General features: G+C 47.0%; 1 protein-coding gene across 4 annotated transcripts in view; it reads right to left on the bottom strand.

Moving 5' to 3' along the window:
- Positions 1 to 24,887, bottom strand: part of LOC101022412 (general transcription factor II-I repeat domain-containing protein 2B) — a 60,904-nt gene extending 36,017 nt beyond the window's left edge. Inside the window, exons 1-4 of one of the 4 annotated variants that reach the window (XM_031665454.1) lie at positions 24,457 to 24,887; positions 22,199 to 23,378; positions 7,802 to 7,905; positions 3,863 to 4,001 (exon numbers count right to left, since the gene is read on the bottom strand). In XM_031665454.1, the coding sequence (XP_031521314.1) occupies positions 3,863 to 4,001; positions 7,802 to 7,905; positions 22,199 to 22,679 (724 nt within the window). In that variant the 5' untranslated portion in view covers positions 22,680 to 23,378; positions 24,457 to 24,887. Of the gene's footprint in view, positions 1 to 3,862; positions 4,002 to 7,801; positions 7,906 to 22,198; positions 24,397 to 24,456 lie in introns of those variants that run through there. The other 3 variants (XM_031665457.1, XM_031665456.1, XM_031665455.1) reach the window with 3 other exon arrangements.
- Positions 24,888 to 27,031: the final 2,144 nt, after the last annotated feature.

The following is a 27,031-nucleotide window of genomic DNA, read 5'->3' as shown; positions in this document are numbered from 1 at the left end:
TAAAAAGTCCATGGCTAATATCACTCAACAATGAAAGACTGATAGCCAAGATGAGAAATGACAAAGATGGGCCAGGTGTGGTGGCTCACCCCTGTCATCCCAGCACTTTAGGAGGCTGAGGCAGACAGATCACTTGAGGTCAGGAGTTCCAGACCTTGCTGGCCAATGTGGTCAAACCCCACCTCTACTAAAAAAATACAAAAATTAGCCAGGTGTGGTGGTGCACACCTGTAATCCCAGTTACTCAGTAGGCTGAGGCACAAGAATCACTTGAACCTGGGATCCAGAGGTTGCAGTGAGCAGAGATCACACCACTGCACTCTGGCCTAGGCAACAGAGTGAGACTCCATCTCAAAGAAAAAAAAAGAAATCGCGAAGATTCCCTGTCTCCCCACTTCTGTTTAACACAGTATTGGAAGTCCCAGCCAGAGCAATTAAATTAGGTAAGAAAAAAAAAAAGCCTCCAAATTTGAAAGAAAGAAGTAAAATTATCTCTGTTCATAGATGATACATGATTTTGTATGTAGAAAACCCTAAAAATTCCACACAAAAATCTATTTGAAATCCAACAGATTCAGCAAAGTTGCAGGATACTACATCAACACACCAAATCAACTGCATTTCTATACAGTAACAATGAACAATCTGCAAAGGAAATTAAGAAAACAATTCCATTTACAATAGCATCAGAAAGAATAAAATCCTTAAGGATAGACCTAATCAAGGAACTGAAAATCTGTATGCTAAAACAATAAAACTGCCAGGCCTTTGAGCCCAAGCTAAGCCATCATATCCCCTGTGACCTGCACATATACATCCAGATCACCTGAAGCAACTGAAGATCCACAAAAGAAGTGAAAATAGCCTTCACTGATGACATTCCACCATTGTGATTTGTTTCTGCCCCACCCTAACTGATCAATGTACTTTGTAATCTCCCCAACCCTTAAGAAGGTTCTTTGTAATTCTCCCCACCCTTGAGGATGTACTTTGTGAGATCTACCCCCTGCCCGCAAAACACTGCTAACTCCACCGCCTATCCCAAAACCTGTAAGAACTAATGATAATCCACCATCCTTTGCTGACTCTCTTTTTGGACTCAGCCCACCTGCACCCAGGTGAAATAAACAGCCTTGTTGCTCACACAAAGCCTGTTTGGTGGTTTCTTCACACGGACATGTGAGACAAAAACACTGCTGAAAAAAATTAAAAGAAGGGCACGGTGGCTCATGCCTGTAGTTCTATAATCCCAGCATTTTGGGAGGCTAAGGCAAGCAGATCACTTGAGTTTAGAAGAGTTCAAGACCAAGCTAGGCAACATAGCAAAACCCCGTTTCTACTAAAAATACAAAAATTAGCTGGGTGTGGTGGTGCATGCCTGTAGTCCCAGCTACTTGGGAAGCTGAGGCAGTAGAATCGCTTGAACCTGGGAAGCAGAGATTGCAGTGAGCCGAGATCAAGCCACTGCAGCCTGGGCAACAGAGCAAGACTCTGTCTCTCAAAAAAAAAAAAAAAAAAAAAGAGAGAAGAAATTAAAGAAGACTGAAACAAATGGAAAGACATCTCATGTTCATGGATTGGCAGGCTTAATATTGCTAAGATATCTGTACTACCAAAAGCTATCTACAGAATTATTGCAATCCCCATCAAAATCTCAAGGGCATTTCTTGTACAAATTAGGAAATCCACTCTAAAATTTATATGGGGCCGGGCGTGGTGGCTTACGCCTGTAATCCCAGCACTTTGGGAGGCTGAGGCAGGAGGATCACGAGGGCAGGAGATCGAGACCATCCTGGTTAACATGGTGACACCCCATCTCTACTAAAAATACAAAAAAATTAGCTGGTCGTGGTGCCAGGCCTGTAGTCCCAGCTACTCGGGAGGCTGAGACAGGAGAATGACTTGAACCTGGGAGGCGGAGCTTGCAGTGAGCCGGGATGGCGCCACTGCACTCCAGCCTGGGTGACAGAGCGAGACTCCATCTCAAAAAAAAAAAAAAATCATATGGCACACCAAGGGCCTCTGAATAATGAAAACAATCTTGAAATAGAGCAAATTTGGAGGTCTCATACTTCCTGATTTCAAAACATAAAGTAATCAAAACAGGGTGATACTGGTACAAAGACAAATAGAACTATGGAATAGAGAGCCCAGAAATAAACCCTTGATCAAAATACTTAGCATGCATGCCAGGTGCAGATCTCAGCTACTTGGGAGGCCAAGATGGGAGACTCACTTGAGCCCAGGAATTTATGACCAGCCTGGGCAATATAGCAAAACCCTGTCTTAAAAAAAAAAAAAAAAAAAAGCCGGGCGCAGTGGCTCACGCCTGTAATCCCAGCACTTTGGGAGCCAGAGGTGGGCGGATCACCTGAGGTCAGGAGTCTAAGACCAGCCTGGACAGCATGACGAAACCCTGTCTCTACTAAAAAATACAAAAATTAGCTGGGTGTGTTGGCAGGCACCTGTAGTCTCAGCTATTTGGGAGGCTGAGGCAGGAGAATGGCTTGAACCCAGGAGGTGGAGGGTGCAGTGAGCCGGGGATCACGCCACTGCACTCCAGCCTGGCCGAAAGGGCAAAACTCTGTCTCAAAAAAACAAAAACAAAAACGAAAAACCTGCGGCCATAAAAAAGAAAGAAATCATATCCTTTGCAGTAATGTGGATGCAGCTGGAGGCCATTATCCTATGTAAATTAATGCAGGAATAGAAAACCGAATGCCACATGTTCTCACTTATAAGTGGGAGCCAAACCTTGGGTACACATGGACATAAAGATTGGAACAATAGACACTGGAGACTCCTAGAGGAAAGAGGGAAGTGGGGGCAAGGGTTGCAAAATGAACTATGGGGTGCCATGCTCACTACCGCACCCCAAACCACAGCATCATGGAATATACCCATGTAACAAATCTGTACACGTACCCCCCGAATCTAAACTAAAAGTTGACGTTATTGAAAGAAAAGAAAATATAAAAAGATTATCACACCAATTTCAGAACAGGTTCATTACAAGATGAATACTAAAGAGAATATTTGCGACAACGAAATTAACATGCAACTACAAATCTTACAAAAATCTACAAGTAAATTTCAATGATTAGAAATTCAACTGGCATCTGACGTTAATGAATTGGGAATACCCTTCTTGTGTATCAACTACACACTGATTATGTTCTTTAAAGATGGCTTCATTTTTAAATCTATCTTCTTGATAGTGGAGATCTTAATTTGGGATCTTGGAAATAAATTTGAATCAATCTATCACTCAATTCCCCCCTCTCTTTATCTATCTATTCTATCTATCTATCTATCTATCTATCTATCTATCTATCTATCTACCTACTTACCTCCTCCTGAGGCAGGAGAATGGCTTGAACCCAGGAGGCGGAGCTTGCAGTGAGCTGAGATCGCGCCACTGCACTCCAGCCTGGGCGACAGAGCAAGACTCCATCTCAAAAAAAAAAAAAAAAAGGAAAAAAGGAGTAATTGTATAATGGTTATTAACAGGCGGTAACACACAACAAGCTCTGGAAAAGCTTTTCCCCTTCCTTTGGAAAGGACTAAAGTAACAGTATTTTGTAAAATGTGTGCTTATTTTAGGAATTAAAGATAATTTGTTCTATGTCCTTGAAATTTATTCTAAGAAACCAGAGTACTGCTGAGGACCTAGCACAAAATAAAATGACCATTTGTCTTGGGCTCTGCAGTGTTAAGCAGTGTTTATTTGGTAAGCTGAATCCAAGAAGATGTGTTAGGATCCTTTCTAGGAGAACGCTTACGGTATCTTAGAAGACTACAGAAGTCTTGCCTGCAATCCTTTTGAGACTGGGAATACAAAGGACAAAATTACAACACCTACAGTATTTTGCAAAATCTTTCTGAAAATCCGTCCTGGCATTAACAAAAGCGCATCCTCTCTCGGTTCCGACGACAAACACGTCTGTTTCGTACACTGCGATGCAGGCCACTTCTGCCTTGGACTTGGCCAGTTCTTTACACTGAAACAGAAACAAAAGGGGATGTATTATCTACAAGGGCAGATCCAAGTTCGCGGTGCCTGGGAGGCCTGCGTTAAGAATACAAAATTAGGGCCGGGCGCGGTGGCTCACGCCTGTAATCCCAGCACTCTGGGAGGCCGAGGCGGGCGGATCACGAGGTCAGGAGATGGAGACCGTCCTGGCTAACACGGTGAAACCCCGCCTCTACTAAAAATACAAAACATTAGCCGGGCGTGCTGGTTGGCGCCTGTAGTCCCAGCTACTCAGGACGCTGAGGCAGGAGAATGGCATGAACCTGGGAGGCAGAGCTTGCAGTGAGCCAAGATCGTGCCACTGCACCCCAGTCTGGGGGACAGAGTGAGACTCCATCTCAAAAAAAAAAAAAAAGGATACAAAATTAGGTCGGGCGCGGTGGCTCACGCCTGTAATCTCAGCACTTTGGGAGGCAGAGGCGGGAGGATCACGAGGTCAGGAGATTGAGACCGTCCTGGCTAACAAGGTGAAACCCCGTCTCTACTAAAAATACAAAAAAAATTAGCCGGGCGTGGTGGTGGGTGCCTGTAGTCTCAGCTATTTGGGAGGCTGAGGCGGGAGAATGGCATGAACCCCGGAGGCGGAGCTTGCAGTGAGCCGAGATGGCGCCACTGCACCCCAGTCTGGGGGATAGAGCGAGACTCCATCTCAAAAAAAAAAAAAATTAAGTAGCAAAAGGAATATTTATTTATTTTATTTTTATTTTTATTTGTTTTTTGAGACGGAGACAGAGTCTTGCTCTGTCGCCCAGGCTGGAGTGCAGTGGTGCGATCTTGGCTCACTGTAAGCTCCATCTCCCGGGGTCATGCCATTCTCCCGCCTCAGCCTCCCAAATAGGTGGGACAACAGGCACCCACCACCAGGCCTGACTAATTTTATTTTTTTAATTTTTAGTAGAGATGGGGTTTCACCGTGTTAGTCAGGACGGTCTCGATCTCCTGACCTCGTGATCCTCCCACCTTGGCCTCCCAAAGTGCTGGGATTACAGGCGTGAGCCACCGCACCCAGCCAGAATATTTATTTAGAATGAGAAAAATCACCGAGAAAGGAAACCAAAACAAATCAAGCAAACATCATAAACATCATAAAACCCAAAGAACATATTTTTACTGACTGCCTGACGTGGGTCTCCAATACGATTTTTCCCTACATTTTTGGCTGCAGACTTTCTGGTTACCTCTTCATATACACAGGCCTTGTATTTATTTATTTATTTATTTATTTATATTTTTTAATTTTTTTTTTTTTTTTTGAGACGGATTCTTGCTCTGTCACCCAGGTTGGAGTGCAGTGGCACTATTTCAGCTCATTGAAACCTCTGCCTCAGCCTCCCACGTTAGCTGGGATTAAAGGTGCCTGCCACCACACCCAGCTAGTGTTTTTGCATTTTTAGTACAGACGGGGTTTCACCAAGTTCACCAAGCTGGTCTCAATTCCTGACCTCAGGTGATCAAGCCATCCTCCTCGGCCTCCCAAAGTGCTCAGATTATAGCCACCACACCCTGCCTCCTTTTCTTTATAATATTTTATTTACTGATAAGAAACACACACATAGAATTTATTGGTTTTTTTTTAAAACAAGGTTGCACTCTGTTACCCAACCTGGATTGCAGTGGTGTGATCACGGGTCACTGCAGCCTGGACCTCCTTGGCTCAGGTGATCCTCCCACCTCAGCCTCCCAAGTAGCTAACACTACAGGCATGCGCCCCCATGCCCAGCTAATTTTTGTATGTTTAGTAGAGATGGGGTTTCACCATGTTGACCAGGCTGGTCTCAAACTCTCGACCTCGTGATCTGCCTGCCTTGGCCTCCCAAAGTGCTGGGATTACAGGCATGAGCCACCACACCCAGCCTAAAAATTTTTTTAGTAGAGACAAGGTCTTGCTATGTTACCCAGGCTGGTCTCAAAACTCCTGAGCTCAAGCGATCCTCTGGCCTCAGCCTCACAAAGTGGTGAGATTACATGAGATTACAGGCGTGAGTCACCCTGCCTACCCCAATGCTTTCTTTTAAAATTAATTCCAATTTGCAGGGATTTTGTTGTTGTTGTTGTTGTTGTTGTTGTTGTTTAGAGTCAGGGTCTTGTGTTGTGCCGGCTGGAGTGCAGTGTCATGCTAGCTCACTGCAGACTTGAACTCCTGGGCCTGAGCAATCCTTCCACCTCAGCACCCCAACTAGCTGGAACTATGGCACCATCCCCTCTAGCTAACTTTTAAAAAATAGTCTTGTACGGCCAGGCGCGGTGGCTCAAGCCTGTAATCCCAGCACTTTGGGAGGCCAAGGCGGGTGGATCATGAGGTTAGGAGATCGAGACCATCCTGGCTAACATGGTGAAACCCCGTCTCTACTAAAAATACAAAAAAAAAAAAAAAAAACTAGCCGGGCGTGGTGGCGGGCGCCTGTAGTCCCAGCTACTTGGAGGCTGAGGCAGGAGAATGGCATGAACCTGGGAGGCGGAGCTTGCAATGAGCCGAGATCGCGCCACTGCACTCCAGCCTGGGCGACACAGCGAGACTCCGTCTCAAAAATAAAAAAATTAAAAAAATTTTAAAAATAAAAAAATAGTCTTGTAGAGACAAGGTCTTATAACCTGCCCAGGCTGGTCTCCAACTCCTGGCCTCAAGCCATCCTCCCACCTTGCCTCCCAAACCGCTGGGATTACAGGCTGACTACACTAATTTTGATCACTCGAATGATGTGGTGTCTGTCAGATTTCTGCACTGTAAAGTTACTGATTTTCCATTTTTAATCAATAAATATCTTCCGATCAGATACTTTGGAGTTATGTAAATTTCTCGTCAAATTTTCACCCACCAGGTAAAGTTTACCTTTTGGGTGTAAATAGATATATAGAAATAGGTTATTTACTTTTTTTTTCTTGAGACAGAGTCTCATTCTGTTGCCCAGGCTGGAGTGCAATGGCACAATCTCAGCTCAATACAACCTCCGCCTCCTGGGTTCAAGTGACTCTCGTGCCTCAGCCTCCTGAGTAGCTGGGAATACAGGCGTGTGCCACCACACCCAGCTAATGTTTCTATTTTTAATAGAAACAGGGTTTCACCATGTTGGCCAGGCTTGTCTCCAACTCCTGACCTCAAGTAATCCACACGCTTTGGCCTCCCAAAGTGCTGGGATTACAGGCATGAGCCACTGCGCCTGGCCTATTTACTTTTGAATTTAGATTTTAAAAATATTCTCAAACATGGTAACAAAGGTTACCATTCATTACATTTCAGTTCTGGGAAGCTTAAGTTTATATAATTGCATCCATAATGTAATATACAAACACATAAATAATCTGACAAACCCATTATCCTCTATAAAGAATACCCTTATATAGATGTCAAGCAGAAGGCAAACATCAAAAGTGATACTGAAGCAGCCGGGCACAGTGGCTCACACCTGTAATCCCAGCACTTTGGGAGGCCGAGGTGGGCAGATCACCTGAGAGGTAAGGAGTTTGAGGCTAGCCTGGCCAACATGGTGAAACCGTCTCTCTTTAAAAATACAAAAAATTAGCCAGGCGTAGTGGCGGGCACCTGTAATCCCAGCTACTTGAGAGTCTGAGGCAGGAGAACTGCTTGAACCTGGGAGGCAGAGGTTGCAGTGAGCCGAGATTGAGCCACTGCACTCCAGCCTGGGCGACAGAGTGAGACTCTGTCCTGGAAAAAAAAAAAAAAGGGGGGGATACTAAAGTGTTTCATGATTCTGTCGTTTCGACAATGATCCATCTATGGAATGTCAGACAAGTGTCAGGCTGTCTCACCATGGACTCGAGGGCAGACACGAGGAATGTCACCACCATCCTGCTCTCTGAGGAGGACTCTTCTTCAACGGGCAGGGTGGACACTGCTACCTGGGCCATGATCCCTGTGCAAAAGAAGCAATAAGAAAGCGGCAAAAATTCAGAGTCTGAAACCCACATTTAGAGCTGTGACGGTGCTCACAAAAGATCTAGTTCAAACTTTCCTCTTGAGGTGAAGAAACTGAAATGTAAAGGCATTTAGTGACTTGCCCATGAGCTCCTGAATAGTAATGCTAACTTATTTTATTTTGAGACAGGGTCTTGCTCTGTCACCCAGGCTAGAGTGCAGTGGCACAATCACAGCTTACTGTAACCTCTGCCCCCTGGATTCAGTCGATCCTCCCACCTCAGCCTCCCCAGTAGCTGGGACTACAGGTGAGCACCACCACACCTGGCTAACTTTTGTAGTTTTTGTAAAGATGGGTTTTTGCCATATTACCTAGGCTGGTCTCAAACTCCTGAGCTCAAGCAATCTGGCTTCCTTGGCCTCCCAAAGTGCTGGGATTACAGGTGTGAGCCACCGTGCCCAACCCTGCTTTCTATTTTTTTTTTTTTTGGACACTGAATTTCACTCCTGTTGCCCAGGCTGGTGCAACGGCGCAATCTCAGTTCACTGCAACCTCCACCGCCTGAGTTCAAGTGATTCTTTTCTGCCTCAGCCTCCGGAGTAGCTGGGATTACAGATGCCTGCCACCACACCCAGCTAATTTTTGCATTTTTAGTAGAGACAGGGTTTGCCATGTTGGCCAGGCTGGTCTCGAACTCCTGACCTGAGGCGATTCGCCTGCCTTGGCCTCCCAAAGTGCTGGGATTACAGGTGTGAGCCACCGTGCCCAGTCAACTTTCTTTTTTAAAAACTATTTATTTATTTAGACAGAGGGTCTTGCTCTGTCGCTCAGGCTGGAGTGCAGTGGCGCAATCTCAGCTCACTGTAGGGTCCCAAGCAGCTGGGACTACAGGCACACACCATCACACCTGGATTTTTTTTTTTTTTTTTGTGGAGACAAGGTTTTGCCATGTTGCCCACGCTGGTCTTAAATTCCTGGTCTCAAGTGATCCGCGATCCGCCTGCCTCGGCTTCCCAAAGTGCTGGGATTATAGGCATAAGCCACCATGCCTAGCCCTTTTTTTTTTGGCGGGGGTGGCGGGGGTACAGAGTCTTGCTCTGCCGCCCAGGCTGGAGTGCAGTGGCACAATCTCGGCTCCCTGAAACCTCTGCCTCCCAGGTTCAAGCGATTCTCCTGCCTCAGCCTCCCAAGTAGCTGGGATTACAGGCTCCCACCATGCCTGGTTAATTTTTGTATTTTTAGTAGAGATGGGGTTTCACCATGTTGGACCAGGCCAGTCTCGAATTGCTGACCTCAAGTGATCCACTTGCCTAGGCCTCCCAAAGTGCTGCGATTACAGGCGTGAGCCACCGCACCCAGCCTTTTAAATTTATTTTATTTATTTTTTTTTTTTTTGAGACGGAGTCTCGCTCTGTCGCCCAGGCTGGAGTGCGGTGGCGCGATCTCGGCTCACTGCAAGCTCCACCTCCCGGGTTCACGCCATTCTCCCGCCTCAGCCTCCGAGTAGCTGGGACTACAGGCGCCTGCCACCACGCCCGGCTAGTTTTTTGTATTTTTAGTAGAGACGGGGTTTCACCATGTTAGCCAGGATGGTCTCGATCTCCTGACCTCGTGATCCACCCGCCTCGGCCTCCCAAAGTGCTGCGATTACAGGCGTGAGCCACCGCACCCAGCCTTTTAAATTTATTTTTATGCTAACTTTACAGCATATATTTTCCACTAAACCTACACATGGCCTCCCCATAAAACAAACTCAGATATTATGTGACAGGAGCATGCTCTTTCCCAGATGAGGAGAGGAGGATTCGTATCTTACTGATCCAATGATGTTTAGTCAGATTTCAGTATGGTTGTGACAGCTACCATCCTGTTTCACTTACACATAGAAAGGATATAATGGGTTTGTGTACTAAAGATAGGAAGAGAAAATTCCTTCTTTCCCTCTTCCCTTTGGACTTCTGTCTCCTAAAAGCTCACTCTAAATTTTGCCAAGCTTTTTTTTTTTTTTTTTTTTTTTTTAGCTTTTTGTTTGTTTGTTTTGTTTTTAGAGACAGGATCTCACTCTGTCATCCAGTCTGGAGTGCAGTGGCACAATCATGGCTCACTGCATCCTCCAACTCCCAGGCTCAAGTGATCCTCCTGCCTTACCCTCTGGAGTAGCTGGGACTGCAGGCATGTATCACCAGACCCAGCTATATTTTTAAACATTTTTTTGCAAAGATGGGGTGTTGCTCTATCGCCGAGGCTGATCTCAAATTCCTGGGCTTAAGCCATCCTCCTGTGTCGGCCCCCTTAAGTGCTGGGATGACAGGCGTGAGCCACTGTGCCTGGCTGATACATTTTGCCAAGCTCTAAATGAAGTTGGCTTTAAGAAATTCCTTTGAAAAAAATTATCTGAAATCTTAAAAACAACTTTTTGAAATGGAACATGCAAAAAAAAAGTACCCGTCAGCTACCATCATATCCCTCCAGTATTTGACTTAATTCTATTTGTAAGCAAAAGACAAATAGATCACATGAGGGTACATGTGGAAGACAGAAGATTTTTTTTTTTCTTTGAGTTTTGCTCTTGTCACCCAGGCTGGAGCGAAGTGGCGCGATCTCGGCTCACTGCAACCTCTGCCTCCCAGGTTCAAGCGATTCTCCTGCCTCAGCCTCCTGAATAGCTGGGATTACAGGCAGCCGCTACCACACCCAGCTAATTGTTGTATTTTTAGTAGAGACGGGGTTTCATCATATTGGTCAGGCTAGTCTCAAACTCCTGACCTCAGGTGGTCTGCCCGCCTTGGCCTCCCAAAGTGCTGGGATCATAGGCGTGAGTCACTGGGCCCAGTCAAAACTAAAGATTTAAGGGAGCAAAGTGTGGAGGTGACATGGGGTTATTTGGAAATATTCACAAACGTCTCTTTCAGATCATGTGGTTTGATTTCTTACCCACTTGAATGTGGTGTGGCCACATGACTTTTGTGGACTGAGGATGTCAGGGAAGTAAATTTACTTTGCCACACTCTCTCTTCCTCCTCAGTGGCCACTGGGAACGTTTCACATGGGACTGCCACAGCAGCCTGGGTTCCAAATTGCGGACAATGTGAAACAGACTCATAGCCAATGCACAACAGACTTTTAGTGCGACCAAGAAGTAAGTCTTTGCTCCTTTAATCCTCCAAAGTCTGGTGTCGTTTGCAACCACAGCACACCCTAGCCAGTCTGGACAGTTACGGAAGGTTGAAAAGAAATTCTAAAAATGCAACTATCTATCAAAATTCTTTGAAGACACTCGAGGATCCCTTAGAGTTAGAATCTTTCTGAGAACATTAGCTATACTGAACCAGTAGGATGCAAACTGTTATTGTTAAAAATTTTTATAAATCTATGTATCTCTATTATTATTAAACAGAATGGTAGGGGGAAGGGAAGGATAGGGAGAGATTTGGTTGTTTTTATGAGATGGAGTATCACTCTGTCACCTAAGCTGGAGTGCAGTGGCGTGATCTCAGCTCATTGCAACCTCTGCCTCCTGGGTTCAAGTGATTCTCCTGCCTCAACCTCCTAAGTAGCTGGGATTGCAGGCATGAGCCACCACACCTGGCTAATTTTTGTATTTTTGGTGGAGACGGGGTTACACCATGTTGGCCAGGCTGGTCTCGAACTCTTGACCTCAAGTTATCCGTCCACCTCGGCCTCTCAAAGTGCTGGGATTACAGGTGTGAGCCACCACTCCCGGCCTGTTTTTTTTTTTGTTGTTTGTTTTGTTTTTTTGTTTTTTTTTTTAAGACAGCATCTTGAGCATCTTGCTCTGTCACACAGGCTGGAGTGTGATCACGGTTCACTATAGCCTCGACCTTCTGGACTCAGTTGATCCTCCCATTTCAGCCCCCAGGTGACTGGGACTACAGGTGCATGCCACCACACCTGGCTAATTTTCGCATTTTAGTAGAGATGGGGTTTCACTATGTTGCCCAGGCTGGTCTCCAACTCCTGGGCTCAAGCGATCTGCCTGCTTCCGCCACCCACAGTGCTGAGATTACAGGTGTGAGCCGCCACGCCCAGCCAATATTGTTTTTCATAGCAAAGACTGTTCTGGCAACAGAGCTGGAGTCAGAAAAAGCAGCTCAATTGCCTCTCCGCTTTTTGGCTAAGTTGAAGAGTAGAAAAAGCAGCATCCAGCCAGGAGACGCGTAGGTCCTAGAAAGTCTTTTCTTGAGCATTCTAGATTCCACTCACCAAGCAAATGTACATCAAAGAATATATAACGGCAAAGGTGTGTTATGTTTCCATTCACTAGAACACTCCCTTAGATCACGCTCCATCCTTATTCTTTTGGAAGCTCAGAGAATTTCCATTCATAATCTTTGCTTTGTCTTTAGTATCCCCAGGAGAGAAAAGGGCGTAGAAGTATTCTTATTTTACAACTTAGCAAGTCGTCCAAGCAAAGCTAGAACTTACACCAGGACAATTTTTGCCTAGTGCTATTTCCACTTCTTCACACCTTCAGTTGCCATTGATCTATGACGTCATCACACTCAATGTGTATTAAGAATTGGGGCCGGGCGCGGTGGCTCAGGACTGTAATCCCAGCACTTTGGGAGGCTGAGGCGGGCGGATCACAAGGTCAGGAGATCGAGACCATCCTGGCTAACACAGTGAAACCCCGTCTCTACCAAAAATATAAAAAATTAGCCGGGCATGGTGGCAGGCGCATGTAGTCCCAGCTATTCGGGAGGCTGAAGCAGGAGAATGGCGTGAACCTGGGAGGCGGAGCTTGCAGTGCGCCAAGACGGCGCCACTGCACTCCAGCCTGGGTGACAGAGCGAGACTCCGTCTCAAAAAAAAAAGAAAGAAAGAAAGAAAGAAAGAAATGAGGCCAGCATGGTGGCTTACGCCTATAATCCTAACACTTTGGGAGGCTGAGGTGAGCGGATCGCTTGAGGTTCGAGACCAGCCTGGCCAACATGGTGAGACTCCCTTCTCTACTAAAAATTAGTCAGGCATGGTGGTGGGCGCCTGTAATCCCAGCTACTCCGGACCAGCTACTCCGGAGGCTGAGGCAGGAGAACTGCTTGAACCCAGGAGACGGAGGTTGCAGTGAGCCAAGATTATGCCACTGCCCTCCAGGTGGGGCAACAGGGCAAGATTCCGTCCAAAAACAAAAATCCCAGCACTTTGGGAGGCCGAGGTGGGCGGATCACGAGGTCAGGAGATCGAGATCATCCTGGCTAACACGATGAAACCCCGTCTCTACTAAAAATACAAAAAACTAGCCGGGCGAGGTGGTGGGCGCCTGTAGTCCCAGCTACTCGGGAGGCTGAGGCAGGAGAATGGCGTGAACCCGGGGGGCGGAGCTTGCAGTGAGCCGAGATCCGGCCACTGCACTCCAGCCTGGGCGACAGCGCGAGATTCCGTCTCAAAAAAAAAAAAAAAAAAAAAACAAAGGAGACCCTATAGCAACAGCCCACAGGGCGCCCTTGGTGAAGAACGTCCTATGTCACTATCAGAAATTTCAGGGCAGGCCGCGAGCCCTGCAGGATAGAAAGCACCTTGGGGACGGTGAGCCACTCGCCTTCTCCCGGCATCCTGCTCTCTGGAAATGGGTGCATCCAGGTCACACTGGAAGTTCACTGTTCTTTGCTCGTCCCGAGGTTCCTTCCTGGGACGGTCCTTAGTTGAGACTATTCGTGGAGCCTTCCCTGCACCCTTCACTTGGGGACAGCTCCCTCTCTTTTCTCCTCTTTCCAGAAAGAAACTGCCATCAGGAGGTGGCATTAATTAACAATGAACACCTGAGGAGGCATCGGGCCAGGCAGGTGATGCCAGTTTAGGAAACACCTGATACACTGGTCCCCATGGGACCACATGCCAGGAGAGCCATGGGCTGTACTCAGGCATCTTGTTTATTGAAGAAGATACTAAATCAACTGCCTATTTATTTATTTATTTATTGAGACAAGGTCTTACTCTGTCGCCCAGGCTGGAGTGCAGTGGCACAATCTCGGCCCACTGCAACCTCTGCCTCCCAGGTTCAAGCAATTCTCCTGCCTCAGCCTCCCGAGTAGCTGGGATTATAGGAACCTGCCATGGGGCCCAGCTAAGTTTTGTACGTTTTAGTAGAGACGGGGTTTCACCACGTTGGCCAGGTTGGTCTTGAACTCCTAACCTCAGGTGATCCACACGCCTCAGCATCCCAAAGTGCTGGGATTACAGGCATGAGCCACCGCGCCCAGGGTTATTTTATTTTGACATGGAGCCTTGCTCTGTTGCCCAGGCTGGAGTGCAGTGGTGTGATCTCAGCTCACTGCAACCTCTGCCTCCCGAGTTCAAGCCATTCTCCTGCCTCAGCCTCCCAAGTAGCTGGGATTACAGACACCTGCCACCATGCCCGGCTAATTTTTTGTGTTTTTAGTAGAGATGGGGGTTTCATCATGTTGGCCAGGGTGGTCTTGAACTCCCGACCTCAAGTGATCTACCTGCCTTGGTCTCCTGAAGCCCTGGGATTACAGGCATGAGCCAATGCTCCTGATCGGCTTTTTTATTTTTAAGAGTCAGGGTCTCACACTGTCACCCAGGCTGGAGTGCAGTGGCTCAATCATGGGTTGCTGCAGCCTCCAACTCCTAGACTCAAGCCATCCTCGCCCCTCAGCCACCTGAGTCACTGGGATTACAACTGTGAGCCACTGCACCTGGCTCAAACAACTACTTCCTATGATTGTTTCTTTCACTTCTGACCTTTTATGAATCCCCTCAACTTAAAAATCCAAAGGAATCACATATTATGTAATTCCATTCATATTAAATTTCTAGAATAGAGAAATCTATAGGAACTGAGACTAGATTAGTGGTTATTTGGGGTTGATAGCTAAAGGGTAGAAGGTTTCAGAGTGATGAAAATGTTCAAAATTGACTGTGATGGCAGGGTGCGGTGGCTCACGCTTGTAATCCCAGAACTTTGGGAGGCCGAGGCGGGCAGATCACAAGGACAAGAGATCGAGACCATCCTGGCCAACATGGTGAAACCTCGTCTCTACTGAAAATACAAAAATTAGCCAGGCGTCATGGTGCACGCCTGTAGTCCCAGCTACTCAGGAGGCGGAGTTTGCAGTTAGCTGAGATCCCACCACTGCACTACAGCCTGGTGACAGAGCCAGACTCCATCTCACAAAAAAAGAAAAAAAAAAGAAAAAAAAAATTGATGATTGTACAACTCTGTGAATATATTTTAAGAAACCACTGAATGGTACACTTTTTTTTAATTGTCTTTTTTTTTTTTGAGACGGGGTCTTGCTCTGTCTCCCAGGCTGGAGTGCAGTGGCACAATCATGGTTCACTGCAACCTCTGCCTTCTGGGTGCCTCAGCCTCCTGAGTAGCTGGGATTACAGGCGTGCACCACCACGCCCAGATAATTTTGTGTATTTTTAGTAGAGATGGAGTTGGCCAGGCTGGTCTTGAACTCCTGAGCTCAGGTGATCCACCCTCCTCGGCCTCCCCAAGTGCTGGGATTATAGGTGTGAGGCACCGTGCCCACCACTATTTTTTAAATTTTTATTTATTTTTCTGACAGGGTCTCATTGTCACCCAGGCTGAAGTGCAGTGCCATGATCATAGTTGGAGCACAGTGGTGCAATCACTGTAGCCTTCATGTCCTGGGCTCAAGCAATGCTCCTGTCTCAGCCTCCAGAGTAGCTAAGACGACAAGCCTGTGCCACCACACTCAGCTAATTTTTTATTTTTGCAAAGTGGTCTCATTATGTTGCCCATGCTGGTCTCAAACTCCTGGGCTCAAACGATCCTTCCACCTCAGCCTCCCAGAGTGTTGGGATTACAGGCATGACCTACCATGTACAGCCTGAACCGTATACTTCAAATGGGTGAATTGTATAAGTATGTGAATTATATCTCAATAAAACAGTTTTTATTGTATTTATTTATTTGTTTTTGAGATGGAATCTCACTCTGTTGCCCAAGCTGGAATGCAGTGGTGCAATCTCAGCTCACTGCAACCTCCGCCTCCCGGGTTTCAGCAATTCTCCTGCCTCGGCCTCTCAAGTAGCTGAGACTACAGGCTTGGGTCACCATGCCTGGCTAATTTTTGTATTTTTAGTAGACACAGGGTTTCATCACATTGGCCAGGCCAGTCTCAAACTCCTGACCTCAAGTGATCTTCCCTCCTTGGCCTCCCAAAGTGCTGGGATGACAGGCGTGAGCCACTGCGCCCGGCCAAAGAGATTTTAAAAAATCAAATAAAAGAGAGGTTGGATGGAAAAAAAGAAAATGAACATGTACTGAACTACATTCTACACGCCGATGCTTTTATAATCACCCAATTTAAAACTCACATACCCTCCAAGGGAAATATTATTTTCCGTGAAAGGACAGAGAGAGCATGGGATCCTGCTGGGGGGTGTACAGATGGTTTAAGGAATGGCAGAGGCTGCAACCGCAGTGGAGGAGCAGAAGGGCAAACAGAAGAAAGGCCCCAGGAGGGGAAAATAAGGCGGGTGACCACATGTCCTAGGTGGGGCAGTCCCAGCCCATGCCCGCCCTGCCAGTGAAATTGTAACAGTAGTCTCTTCATTCTCAAGTGCCTGGAAGATGAATTATAAGATATTTATGTATGGGTTGTTGTGTGAAATGCGTGCAGACACACACACACACACACACACACAATTACTAGAATCATGGCACCCCGCGTCCTTAAAACAACCTCCAAGCTCAGAGAGGTCTCTCCCTGATGCCGACCAAAAGGCAATCAAAACACCGATCTCTTAACTCAATGCTTAAGTCTGCGTACTTCATTTAGCATGAAGAAAAATGGTCAAAACAATCATGCAATCCATTTCCTGTGAGATTTAAAAAAAGATAAAAATTCTTTTTTTTTTTTTTTGAGATGGAGTTTTGCTTTTGCTGCCCAGGCTGGAGTGCAGTGGCTTGATCTCAGCTCATCGCAACCTCCACCTCCCGGGTTCAAGCGATTCTCTTGCTTCAGCCTCCTGAGTAGCTGGGACTACAGGCACGTGTCACCGTGCCCAGCTAATTTTTTGTAATTTTAGTAGAGACGAGGTTTCACCGTGTTAGCCAGGATGGTCTCGATCTCCTGACCTCGTGATCCGCCCGCCTCGGCCTCCCAAAGTGCTGGGATTACAAGCGTGAGCCACTGCACCCAGCCTAGTTTTTGTATTTTTAGTAGAGATGGGGTTTCACCATGTTGGCCAGGCTGGTCTTGAACTCCTGACCTCAAATTATCCACCCGCCTTGATCTCCCAAAGTGCTGGGATTACAGGCGTGAGCCACCTCGCCCAGCCTAACATAAAGGAAACAGTTTTTAAATAAAAATTCTTTTATCTGATGTAAACCAGACTAGATAAGGATATGTTTCATTTCTTTAATTATAAAGGTGAAATACTCGTTTATGTCACTTAATGTTTTTTTTCTGTACCCTGTAGAGCAGGGCTGACACATAGGTAGTGTGCTCAGAGTCAGCTAAAAATGATTTAATATTTAACTATAATTTTTTTATAGCAAAGTTCACCCTTTTCAGTGTACAGTTCTATGATTTTTTTTTTTTTTCTTTTTTGAGACAGGGTCTCACTCTGTCACCCAGGCTGGAGTGCAGTGGAGCACTCTCAGCTCACTGCAACCTCCCCAACCCAGGCTCAAGCAATCCTCGTGCCTCAGCCTCCTGAGTAGCTGGGACTACAGGTGTATGCCATCATGCCCAGGTCATTTTTTGCATTTTTTTTTAATAGAGAGGAGGTTTCACCATGTTGCCTAGGCTGGTCTCGAACTCCTGTCCTTAGGTGATCTGCTGCCTTGGCCTCCCAAAGTGTTGGGATTACAAGTGTCAGTCACCCGCCTGGCCCTTATGAATTTTGACATATATAAAGTCATATAGCTACTATTAAAATCAAGGTATAAAACAGTTCTTCACCCCAAATTTTTTTTTTTTTTTTTTTTTTGAGATGAGTCTCACTCTGTTGCCCAGGCTGGAGTGCAGTGGGCGCCAATCTCGGCTCACTGCAAGCTCTGCCTCAGGTTAGCGCCATTATCCTGCCTCAGCCTCCCGGCGGTAGCTGGGACTGCGGCGCCCGCCACCACGCCTGGCTAAGTTTTATTTTTAATGAAGCGGGGGTTTCACCGTGGTCTCGATCTCCTGACCTGCTGATCCGCCTGCCTCAGCCTCCCAAAGTGCGGATTTGCAGTGAGCCAATGCACCCATTTTCCATGAGATATTATACCACAGTAATCCCTAAACAGGCTCTGATGTCAAAAGTCTGCTATTTAACAAAAAAGAAAATAAAAATAAAAACACAAACAAAAATAGAAATTAAAAAATTGAAAAAAAGAATAAAATAATAGGCAGGATGATACCAGGTGGAATTCAAAAAAAGATACTATCAGTTGGCGTCAACTATGCTACCAGTAATCATTGAAAAAACAAGTGTTTCATAATAATTATTATCATTTTTTGAGGCAGGGTCTTACTCTGTCACCCAGGCTGGAATGTAGTGGTGCAATCACAGCTCACTGCAGCCTCTGCCTCCTTGGGCTTAGGAGATCCTCCCACCTCAGCCTCCTGAGTAGTTGGAATCCCAGGCATGCGCCACCATGTTCAGCTAATTTTTGTATTTTTTGTAGAGAGGGGGTTTCGCCATGTTGCCCAGGCTGGTCTCGAACTCCTGGGCTTAAGTGATCTCCTGCCTCATCCTCCCAAAGTGCTGGGATTACAGGTGTGAGCCACTGTGCTGGGCTGAGTGTTTCATAATTATTGTACTTTCTTTGCATTTTGTACATAACAACAAATGGAGGCAGGAATGTTGTCTTTTATATTTTATGATTTGGAACACAGCATGCATTAATAGAAAACTGAAAATAATGAAATATGACTATAAGCCAACACAGTGTTTCCCGTCCCAAGTACATTTTCCTGAGAAAATTTCACTGCACTCTAATAAAGCTCAAAATCCTTGACCGTAAGAACTTGTACCACAGAATAAAATCTCCCAAAGCTGATATAGTTATTAACCATTTTCCTACTCACATCTGAAGTGCCAGTACCATTTATTGAGATGACAGATTTTTACACAGTACTTAACTTTTTGCTCTTTTATTTTGAGATGGAGTCTTGCTCTGTGGCTCAGGCTGGAGTGCAGTGGCGCAATCTCAGCTCACTGCAACCTCTGCCTCCCGAGTAGCTGAAATTACAGGTGCATGCCACCACACCCAGCTAATTTTTGTATTTTTAGTAGAGACAGGGTTTCACCATGTTAGCCAGGCTGGTCTCGAACTCCTGACCTAAGGTGATCTGCCTGGCTCAGCCTCCCAAAGTGCTGGGATTACAGGCGTGAGCCACCGTGCCCAGCCCTTTTTGCTCCTTTAAAACTGTAGATGTAAACTCCAAAAACTTCCAAATCTCATTTTGTTTTCCCAGCAATCCTGGAGGACCTTCTGTCCTTCTAATGTAATATTTTACTAATGAAAAGCAAATACCTAGAAAAATCTCCAGCCTACAGGTCAAATCCAGACTGCAGCCTATTTTTGTAAATTAAGCTTTGTCAGAACACAGTCACATTCACTTGTTTACATCTTGTCTACAGCTGCTTTCCTGCAAAGGAAGGTTTGCATGCATGTGACAAAGACCCCATGTCCCCAAAGCCAAAAATATTTACTATCCTTACAAACAAGGTTTGTCCATCACTGATCTAGAATCTGTATCTATCCCTTACAACCTTTCATCGTTTGGAATGTCATCCACTCCCTTTATGAAAACTCTGAAATCTTGAAATAGTGGCCTGATTTATTTTTAAAAACTGTTCCTAGATTTTTCTTTCCAAAGGTTAATTTTTCAGGTTTTAAAGGGCTTAGATTTCTGGTTTTGTTCTGGTTTTCAGACAGTCTCGCTGTGTCCTCCAGATCAAAGTGCAGTGGTAAGATCACTTACCATGAACGGCTAATTTTGTGATTTTTTATTTTTATTTTTTTGTAGAGACAAGGTTTCACTATGTTGCCCAGGCTGGTCTTAAACTCCTAGGCTCAAACCATTCTCCTGCCTCAGCCTCCCAAAATACTGGAATTACAGGAATGAGACACTGCGCCCAGACTCAGGGCTTGTTTTCTGTTTTGTTTTGCTTTTTTCTTTTGAGACAGGGTCTTGCTCTATCACCCAGACTGGAGTGTAGTGGCATGATCATAGCTCCCTGCAGCCTGGGATTCCCAAGCTCTAGTGATCTTCCCACCTCAACCTACCAAGTAGCTGGGACCACAGGCGCACACCACTGTACCCACCTAACTTTTGTATTATTATTACTTTTTTTGGTAAAGATGGAGTTTTGCCATGTTGCCCAGGCTGGTCTTGAACTCCTGGACTCAAGCGATCCTCCTGCCTCAGCCTCCTAAAGTGCTGGAATTACAGGCATGAGCCATCACACCCAGCCACAGGGCTTAGTTTTAATTAATAAATTCTACCTGCTTCACAGCTCAGCCTACAAGTACAAACTCAAGAGTACACGATTCACCATACAACAAAAATGTATTAAGCACCTACAATGTAAAAACGTATACTAGTGGCCAGGCGAGGTGGCTCACATCTGTAATCCCAGCACTCTGGGAGTCAGAGGCGGGCAGATCACCTGAGGTCAGGAGCTCCATACCAGCCCGGTCAACATGGTGAAACCCTGTCTCTACTAAAAATACAAAAAAAAAAAAAAAAGGACAGGTGTGGTGGTGGGCGCCTGTAATCCTAGCTACTTGGGAGTCTGAAGCAGGGAGAATTGCTTGAACCCAGGAGGCGGAGGTTGCAGTGAGCCAAGATCGTGCCATTGCACTCCAGCCTGGGCAACAAGAACAAAACTCCATCTCAAAAAAAAAAAATTAGCTGGGCATGGTGGCACGCTCCTGTAATCCCAGCTACTCAGGAGGCTGAGGCAGGAAAATCTCTTGAACTCAGGAGGCAGAGGTTGCAGTGGGACGTGATTGTGCCACTGTTACTTCAGCCTGGGCGACAGAGCAAGACTCCGTCCCCACCCCCCCAAAAAATGTATACTGATGGCAAGGAGTGTAGGGGAATCACAAGCAATACAGTAAAAGAAGCCAGACACCGGTGAAATGGCCCCAGGGCATGTAGGAATGCAGATGAATCAACTGGGAGGACAAGAGAAATGAAGGGCCAGGAGTCTCCCCCTTATCTTCGGGGGACTCGTTCCAAGACCCTCAGTGGATGCTTGGAACTGCGAATAGTGCCAAACCCTAAATCTATTATGTTCTTTTTTTTTTTTTTTTTTTGAGATGGAGTCTCACTCTGTCGCCCAGGCTGGAGTGCAGTGTCGTGATCTGGGCTCACTGCAACCTCTGCCTCCCAGGTTCAAGCGATTCTCCTGCCTCAGCCTCCCGAGTAGCTGGGATTACAGGTGTGCACCACCACGTCCGGCTAATTTTTGTATTTTTAGTAGAGACAAGGTTTCACCATGTTGGTGAGTCCGGGCAATATAGTGGGACCAGCCCGGCAACATAATGGGACTCTGCCTCTACAAAAAAATTAAAAATTAGTCAGGTGTGGGGGTGCAGGCCTGTGGTCCCAGCTATTCAGGAGGCTGAGATGGGAGAATTGCTTGAGCCCAGGAGGTCGAGGCTGCAGTGAGCTGTTATCCCACCATTTCAACAGGGCGAGACCTTGGGCAACAGGGCAAGACTCTGTCTCAAGAGAAAAAAAAGAAGGCCCGCCAGGCGCAGTGACTCATGCCTGTAATCCCAGCACTTTGGAAGGCTGAGGTGGTTGAATCACCTGAGGTCAAGATTTTGAGATCAGTCTAGCCAACATGGTGAAACCCCATCTCTACTAAAAGCATAAAAATGAGCTGGGCGTGGTGGTGCACGTCTGTCATCCCAGCTACTCTGGAGGCTGAGGCAGGAGAATAGCTTGAATCCAGGAGGCGAAGCTTGCAGTTAGCCGATATCGCAATACTTCACTCCAGCCTGGGTGACAGGGCAAGACTCTGTCCTCAAAAAAAAAAAAAAAAAAAAAAAAAAGGCAAAGGTGACAGGTATAGAATTTTCAACTTGCATCAGGTCAGCATTCAATAAGTTCTGGATTTTGGAACAGATCAAATTTTGGATTCTTGGATTAGAGATGTTCAACCTGTACATACACACCTATGATGAATTTTAATTTATAAATTAGGCACAGTAAGAAATTAACAATAATAAAATAGAATAAGTATATCAAGTACTGTAATGTTATGTGAATGTGATCTCTCTCTCTCGATCTCTCTCTCTCAATATAACTTGTTGTAACGTACTTACCCTTCTTCTTCTTCTTGTAATGATGTGAGAATCTATGCCTGAATCTGTGTAACCATCCCTTACTCGCAGTAAATGGCTTGGTGTCAGTTTCAGAGCATCCCTTGCTGAAGTCTTGGTATAGGCTCAAGGCTTTCTGGCGCAACACGTTGCTGTCAATGGGAACACGTTTTCTGTTCATCTCTTCCACCCACAAATGCAGTGCCTGTTCCATCTTAACTAAGCACTTATCACGCACCGTGGCCGTCACTTTAGCAGTTGGAGGTGAGACAGCAAAACTAGCACGAATTTCTTTTTCCTTCTTCACAATTTCACGGATGGAAGATTCATTCTTCCCGTAGATCTTAGCAACCTCAGCATAGGATTTTTTTTCTTTCCTGATTAAGTCGAGAACTTTCACCTTTTCACTTAGAGGAAGCACTTTACGGCTTCTCTTTGGCCTGTCCAAATTCCCAGCATCACTACTCTTGTGCTTTGGGGCCATTATGACGGAAAATAAGGGTGACTTGAACACATACACTGGGACACTGTGACGGTCGATCTGATAACCGAGCCAGCTACTAAGTGACTATGGGTGCGGAGCGCCCACAGCGTGGGGACGCTGAACAAAGGGGACGATTCACTGCCAGGCTGCACAGCGTGAGATTTCATCACAGCGTGCAATTTAAAATTTATAAATTGTTTATTTCTGGAATTTTCCATGTAATATTTTCAGACCACGGTTGACCTCCGGTAACTGAGACAGCGGGTAAGGGGGGAAAACTGTACTTTCAGGTTCCGCAGCCTGAGAATGAGAGAAGGGACTGTGCATGCTGAAGGCGTGGGGGAAGAGCCAAGGCCCTGGGGAGCAGACGTCAGGGACCAAACAGGCAGACAGGCAGGAAGAACCGTGACCCACTCCAAATCGCCACTGAAGATTGATCCCAACTGCAGGCTGGTGCCAAGCCCCGCGTCCACGGAAGTCACATAGCCTATGATGCCTTCCTCTCCAAATGGAAGCAAAGAGGAGAAAAGGCTGCTGGAGTCTTCAATTGCAGCCGTGAGCAATCTCCAACTGGCCAGTTTCCAAGCTTATATCTAGACATCTGCTTACTTCAAATTACCAGCACGAAACTAAAACACGATTTTTTATTTTCCTTAAAACACAAAGCTTGGCCCAGCAATTCCAGTCCTTGGTATACACCTATGAGAATTGAAAACAAATGTCCGCACAAAAACGTGTACACCAATGTTCATACCAGTATTATTCATAACAGCCAAAAGGTGGAAATGACCCAAATAGCCATCAATGGATGGAAAATCAAAATGCTGTGTATTCATATCATGGATTTTTATTCAGCCATAAAGAAGGAAAGAAGCCAGACACACAAAAAACTTGGGATGATTCTATCCACACGAAATGTCCAGAATAGGCAAATTCATGGAGACAAAAGTGATTGCCAGGGGCTGGGGGTAGGGACAGGGTGGGGACCGGGGAATGACGGCCTAATGGGATTGGAGTTTCTTCTCCTCGGGTGCTGAAAACGTTCTGCAATTAGTGGCAAAGGCTGCACAACTCTGTGCACTGAATTATTCACTCTTAAAAGGTGAATTTTACAATGGATCTCAACGACGCTGTTATTAAGAAACAAGAAAGCGTGGGCTTCAGGGGTGGAGAATACAGCCCTGCGAAACTTTTTCCCCCTTGAACTGGAAACCAGAATTGCAACGGGAAATTCCCGGGCCTCGGCCTTTTTCCTTGGGAGTCTGGATTGGTTTTTCGCCAACAAACAGATCCCCGGAGACCGTCGCGAGGACCGTATCGACTGACAAAACCCACAACCTGGGCCTCTGGGCGCGCGTGACGTCAGGGGGCGGATCCGAGGCGCAGTTGCGGGGTAACAGCGGCGGCCCCGCCCCCTCATCTAACCAATCAAGCGCGTCCGCACGCAGCGCGAGCGCCACACGTACGCCGGGCGGAGCGTGACGTCACGCACACCCCCCCGCTCGGCCAATCAGGAAGGACAGGGATGCGCGTTCCGTGCGTACGACCATTGCCCCCGCGGCAAGGCTTCCCCGCCCCCACCCTCACACCTCTGGTCCTGCCCGTGGGGACCCGGGTTCGGGGTGGGGGGGCCTCGCCTCGGGGCGCCGGGGTGTGCCGGGGTGCTACCTCCCGCTGCGGCCGGGTGACCTCCCTTCCCCAGGCCCTCGGGAGTAGGACGTTCCGAAAGGCAACCCGCCCTTAATGGCGGCGGCGGCGGCGGGGGCGGGGTACGCACCTGAGGGCGCCGGGCCGCGCCGGGCCGGCCGCGGAGTCAGAGGCCTGGGCCGCCTGGGAGCGGCCGATGGCCGAGGGCTGCGGCCGGGAGCCCTGCGCGGGGGACGAGCACGCTGCGGGGCGTGTGGGCGGCGGCCGAGGCCCCTGCTTGCCACTCGCCCTCCTTTTTCTCTTTCTTTCTTTCTTTCCCCCCCTTTTCCCCCCTTTTTTTGTTTGCTTCCTGGAAGGCAGCCTCGACTCGTGTGTCCGCAGCGCCCCAAGTGGGAGTCGCCGTTTCCGGTGCTGTCGAATCCAATTTAGCCGCGCTGTGCATTTGCTTGGAGGCGTGCAGCCTGGTCCCCCGAGGTCCAGACCCGCTCAGCCATCGCTGATTGTGGCATGGATTGCTGGCGGGGCCTTTCTCACCCCGGACACCGCCCTCAAACGTGCATACAGTTGCTTGCTGTTATTTAATTTTCTTTCTTTTTTTTTTTGAGACGGAGTTTCACTCTTGTTGCCCTGGTTGGAGTGCAATGACGCGATCTTGGCTCACTGCAACCTCGGCCTCCAGGGTTCAAGCGATTCTCCTGCCTCAGCCTCCCAAGTAGCTGGGATTACAGGCATGTGCCACCAAGCCCGGCTGATTTTCTATTTTTAGTAAAGACAGGGTTTCTCCATGTTGGTCAGGCTGGTCTCAAACTTCGACTTCAGGTGTTCCGCCCACCTCAGCCTCCCAAAGAGCTGGGATTACAGGCAGGAGCCACCGCGCCTGGCCTTTTCTTCTTCTTTTTTTTTTTTTTTTTTTTTACGTGATTGCAGTTTGTACCTGCAGAGCAGATCACCACCAGTAACCGGTGAATCTGGGCCTTAAAGTCCTCGAGTTTTTTCTGATAAACTGCAACATTCTGTCCTGACCTTTTCTGATAGGGTGGGTGGCATCACCAGCCAATCATGGGCATAGTCGGACATTATAGTAGTCTGACTGAATTATATATATATTTTTTTCTTAGATGGAGTTTCATTCTTGTTGCCCAGGCTGGAGTGCAGTGTCACCATCTTGGCTCATTACAATCTCCACCTCCTGGGTTCAAGGGATTCGCCTGCCTCAGCCTCCCAAGTAGCTGGTATTACAGGTCTGCACCACCACGCTCTGCTAATTTTGTATTTTTAGTAGAAACGGGGTTTTACCCTCTTGGCCAGGCTGGTCTCCAACTCCTGACCTCAGGTGATGCGCCCACCTCTGCCTCCCAAAGTGCTGGGATTACAGGTGTGAGCCACCGCGCCTGGTCACATACTTATTTTTAAATATCTCAAAAAGAGAATAAGAGAAATTGTTTACCTGTGGCTCAGAATTAACGTTTTTTTGCTGTTTTTTCTTTCTGCTTTCTTTTGGGACAAGGTCTCTGTTGCCCGGGCTGGAATGCAGTGGTGTCATCCTAGCTCAGTGTAGCTTCAGACTCCTGGGCTCAAGCAATCCTCCTGCCTTGGCCTTCCAAAGTGCTGGGATTACAGTGGCTAATTTTTAAAAGTTTTGTAGGGACAGAGTCTGTGTTCCCTAGGCTGGTCTTAAACTCTAGGCTCAAGTGATCCTCCCACCTCGAATTCCTGAGTAGCTGGGACTCCCGGCATTTACCCCCAGGCCCGACTAATTTTTTAAAAAATTGTAGAGACTGGGGTCTTGCTTTGTTGCCCAAGCTGGCTTCAAGCTCTTGGGCTCAAGGGATCCTCCTGCTTTGCCTCGGAAAGTGTTGGTGTTGCAGGCATGCATGAGCCACTGCACCCAGCCTGCTTCATATTTTCATTTTTTTTTTTTTCCTTTTGAGACAGAGTCTTGATCAGTTGTCCAAGCTGGAGTGCAGTGATGAGATGATAGCTCACTGCAGCCTCAACCTCCCCAGCTCAAGAAATCCTCCCACCTCAGTCTCCCTGAGTAGCTGGGACTGCAGGCAGGTGCCACCATGCCCAGCTAGTTAAAATTGTTTTTCTAGAGAGGATCTCACTGTGCTGCCCAGGCTGGTCTCAAACTCTTGGGCTCAAGCGATCCCCCTGTCTCTGCTCCCAAAGCGCTGGGATTACAGGCATGCAGCCCCGTGCCCAGCCCACTTAGTCCTTGTTGAAACATTGCTGGGTGTTCTGCCTACTTTTGTGGCTGCTGCTGGTCCTTCTCTTTTTCCCAGCCTTTACATGGTGCAGGTGTAAGAGTTCAGTGTTGGATCTCTCTGCTGTCTGCTCTCACTCCTTAGATGAATCTCCTCCAGTCTTAGAGCCTTAAATACATTTTAAGGTTACATTTTCATATCGTTATGACTCCCAAATATTTATCTCCAGCCCAGACCATTCCCCTAAACTCCACATCTACTCCACTGCCTGCTTTGAAATCTTCACTTGTACAGTGACTTAAGAAAAACTTTTTTTCTCTTGGAGAATAAGGCATCCCAAGAAGAACATGTCTCATGCTCCCCACACTTCCTCCTGCAGTCTTCTCCAGCTCAATGAATGAAACTCCATTCCTCCACTTACTCAAGCCAGAAGGCTTGGAAGCATCTTATTCCTCCCACACCCCACACCATTCCTTCAGACACCTCTGGCAGCTCTAA

The sequence above is a fragment of the Papio anubis genome, chromosome 4, assembly GCF_008728515.1.
Source record: "Papio anubis isolate 15944 chromosome 4, Panubis1.0, whole genome shotgun sequence".
Classification (NCBI taxonomy): Eukaryota; Metazoa; Chordata; class Mammalia; order Primates; family Cercopithecidae; genus Papio; species Papio anubis.
This window is presented reverse-complemented; position numbering and strand designations above follow the sequence as displayed.